At 33.9% G+C, this 3,913-nt stretch overlaps 1 protein-coding gene across 1 annotated transcript; it reads right to left on the reverse strand.

Annotated features, from left to right (window-relative positions):
- Nucleotides 1-19: 19 nt before the first annotated feature.
- On the reverse strand, nt 20-3,532 carry LOC103461373 (deoxynucleoside triphosphate triphosphohydrolase SAMHD1-like; the record flags this gene model as incomplete). Its single annotated transcript, XM_017303638.1, has 8 exons — nt 3,365-3,532; nt 2,871-2,971; nt 2,665-2,774; nt 2,039-2,129; nt 1,822-1,934; nt 425-561; nt 243-296; nt 20-124 (listed from the first exon to the last, which is right to left on the reverse strand). Coding segments are annotated over exons 1-8 (840 nt in total), but the record flags the coding sequence as incomplete, so codon positions are not given.
- Between the last annotated feature and the right edge of the window lie 381 nt (nt 3,533-3,913).

The following is a 3,913-nucleotide window of genomic DNA, read 5'->3' on the forward strand; positions in this document are numbered from 1 at the left end:
AATTCTATTTCATTCTCACCTCAGCTTTGTCGATAGGCCCGGCCTCATCTGGGTTTTGCTTTTTGTAGAACCTCACACGTTTTATGGGGTCTTCTGTCTTCATTCCATAGTTATACTTGACTAACTAAATAATAAATAGTGTGAGGTTACAAATATTTCAGAGATTAAATTGCAAATTTCAAAGTTAATTGTCTCAGTCAAAAATAAAAAATAAAAAAGATTCTATCTGCATTAAAACTCACTTCCACTACATAATCGTCTGGGTTTCCCCGTCCGAGATGTGTCTTCCATTCATCCTAAACAGAAATCTCATAAAATGTTACAACTTCCAGATTTTTACTTAAAAATCAAACAATATAATTACAGTGTTACTGATTACGTTTGAAATGTACGAAGTGACAGATTTACAATTAAACAACAATACTTTAATATTCGCCTCAGGTTGTTGTGTAAATTCTCCCAGACACACGTAGAGCTTTCTTTGCATTATCCTTGCCAGTATTTCTCTTGCCTCCCAAAGCTCCTCAGAGGAGGAGTTCAATATCTGATCAAATACAGTATCTAAAAGGCAAACAGAAAAACACAAAATTGTTCAAAACAAAGAAATAGTTTTAAAATCCTCTAAAAATTCAGACTGTGTTTAAACATACATAAAAAAAACACAAGAGAAAATTTTTATATTTTTTTTCTCTACTTTCATACAGAAAAAGTATAATTTGAACAGCTGTCCATAAAAACATTCCTATATACTCACAACTCTGACATTTCCTTCAATCTATGTCCCAGTCACCACATTAATTTAAAATACTCATATAAAAGTCTGATCACCAAAATCGATAACAAAATGTTGGGAGGTTTCAAAACCTCACTTTGTGCTGGTATCCAGGAAAAGGGACATCTGAATGGAAGAAAAACTCAGATCTTTCTATGTTAGAAATGCAATGTTACTTTGTGCTAATTATTCTTTGTTGTAAATTAAAATAGTCTGTAACAATGCTGCCTTGCATCTATTTGAATGCAAGATCTCTACTGTGTCGCAGAGATGAAGCCACTTGAAATGATGTTTTCTGCACATACCAGGCTAAGTGAAATTTTGGAAGGAGTTTTTAGTTACACCACTAACAAGGCTAATGACATGAGACTGTTAAATCTTTGCTTGCTCTATTTGGTGCTGTGCACAAGAAAGGTAAGTCTACTCATCTTGAAAACCATTGTGTGCTGAACTGATTGAACTTCAGTGAAGTCAGTTTTAAATCTTCATGGATTGAGAAAATGCTGATTGAGATAGAAGGAACTGCTCAAAAATCAATATTAATGTTATGATCTGTAATTAAGTACTGAGAAGCCTTTTTATAGAATACATCTTTTTTAAGGTTATTTGATTAATTCAATTTCTTGGAAAGACACTCTTTACTTCAACATATCACTAAAGTAAAAATATCTTGAAGTAGTGCTAGTGTATCTTGTGTACAAGGTAGAGTAGCATGCAGGGTTTTGTAGAAAGAAAATAAGGGTGGGGGGAATCTAGATTAATATACTTCTGATTATGTTATAATTACTTTAAGTGTTTTAAGTTTCTGTTAAAAAATGGTATTAAAATAAGTACTGAATAAACTATAAGTATTAAGTTATGAGTGCTAATGCCAGTTTTACCCAAATGAACCTTGTGGATGCAAACTGTATAGCTTTATTTTTTATTTCTGTCCCTTTGATTTTGCACAGTTAAAATAAAAAATACTGTTTATATTGGCCTTAAAATCCACATTTAATCAAACTAACATACTCTTATGTTTTTCTATATTGTTGTGTAAGTTTACACACCAGTCAGCTTAGTATATGCCACCATGTCATTAATAGCTGTGGAGAGTGTGAACTTCCCATCCTTGCCTTCGAGCTTCATGTACTTATCTGCTTTCAGAAAAGCATCTCTGATCCTGAAGGAAAAACCCAGTTTGTAATGGTGAGAAAACATTCCATGAAATAGAAGGTAGTAAAACWGAAACAGCTACCAACTCCAGCAATGTCATGGGCTGCTTACATCCACTCTAYGCTGTTGGCCACTTTGTGCTGGTAGGCTCTTTTGTGCAAAGAGAACCTTGTGTAGAACATGTTGTACAGTTTGAACACCTATTGTTAATAATAATGACAACATATAATGGCAAATATTGTAATTTTGAACCTTAATGTTGATAAGAAGGAAAAAGAATTGGTAACACTTTATTTGAAGGGGTGTGCATAAGAATGACATGACCCCGTCATAAACATGATATAACATCTGTCATGAACATAAAGAAGTCTTTATGAATGTTTATGACAGTTGTCATAAAGTGTCATTTGGTAAATAATGACACTTTTAATGCAAAGTTGCTCGAAAAGTTGCATTAAAAGTCAATTAAAAGTACCTATTTTGCATTAAATTGTCATTATTTTAAAAAAATCATGCAAAGTTGGTGCTTTTAATGGACCTTTAATGCAGCTTTTAGAGCAACTTTGCATTAAAAGTGTCATTATTTACCGAATGACACTTTATGACAACTGTCATAAACATTCATAAAGACTTCTTTATGTTCATGACAGATGTTATATYATGTTTATGACRGGGTCATGTCAKTCTTATGCACACCCTTTCAAATAAAGTGTTGCCAATTAATTAAACAAATMAAACCTTTTCTCTGTAACAGATCTGCATCATCCCATCGACTTCACACACTCTGGCAAATTTAATCAGGCGGCGGCAGTCAAAGTTGTTCTGCATACCCAGGTGATGGCAGTCCCTGACATATGGCAATAGAAAAAAAAAATGTTTAAAAATGTATGGAATTTAAGACAAGATTGAAATTTTGGGAGGAGAAATAAATCYAAAAAGTCACCTAGCAAAATAATCCCACTTATCCACATCAATCTTGTTCCTTGTGTTGGACACAACTTCATAGAGGAAGGCCTTCTCTCTGGGACGGCCATGGTGCGGCCACTGTTTTAGACAAGAACTAATTTTTAAAGTTATATTTTCTGATTCCACAGAAAGAAAGAGTRAGAAAAGAARTACAAAAGTACACTAATGTTTTTGATACAATGTGGTGATTTTATACATTATAGTTAATCCCTTCTATTTTTTTMTTTATTTAACCTTTATTTTTCCAGATATACTRCTTTGATGATGACTTTTCACTTCACTTGTAAAGAAGTACTTTCTCCAATTTACATGATTTTCTATAACAATGCTTGAAAGTTTATCRCATTCAAAGATGGCGATGATRAGATGGTGGCAGTGCAACACATTATAYCAGACTAACAAAGACCTGATAGCACATTTAGCACAGTTGAAGATTATACTCGTATATTTCAAAAGCTGAACAGGTGGTACCTCAGTAATMTTTTCAACTTCTGGAGGATCGATCAGCTCTTTTATAAAGGGAAGGTCCTCCTGAGGYACCAGGCCGTGGTGCTCCATGATTCTTATCAAGCCATTTTCTTTCACCAGATGGTCAAACATGTCTTGAGATGCCTTCTCATGCTGCAAGATACATAAAATKWGTTATTCTAAGTAGAGACAGTCACATTTAAAAAATAGAAACATGTATTCTGAATAAATGAGAATTAGCCTAAGTTTAAAGCAGCYGTAAGCAACTTTTACAAAAATGTTTTTCTTTTTTCCYACATATTTCTTAAAACTGTCACTATATCATGATAATATACTGAGCACCTCCCAGTGCTAGCACAAGCACAGCTCCTGGTCMAAAACAACCAATCAGAGCCAGAAGGAGTGTGTTAGCACTGTCCATCAWCCTTGTGTACACACTGCTAAATGTGCTAATGGCAGAGAAACAACTTACCAGTCCATTTATCCAAGATCATTTGTGGACATTCTAAGTAACCTGACATTCACAACAAGCTCTGCTATCAGGAAGCAGTG

The sequence above is a fragment of the Poecilia reticulata genome, unplaced genomic scaffold, assembly GCF_000633615.1.
Source record: "Poecilia reticulata strain Guanapo unplaced genomic scaffold, Guppy_female_1.0+MT scaffold_1205, whole genome shotgun sequence".
Classification (NCBI taxonomy): domain Eukaryota; kingdom Metazoa; phylum Chordata; class Actinopteri; order Cyprinodontiformes; family Poeciliidae; genus Poecilia; species Poecilia reticulata.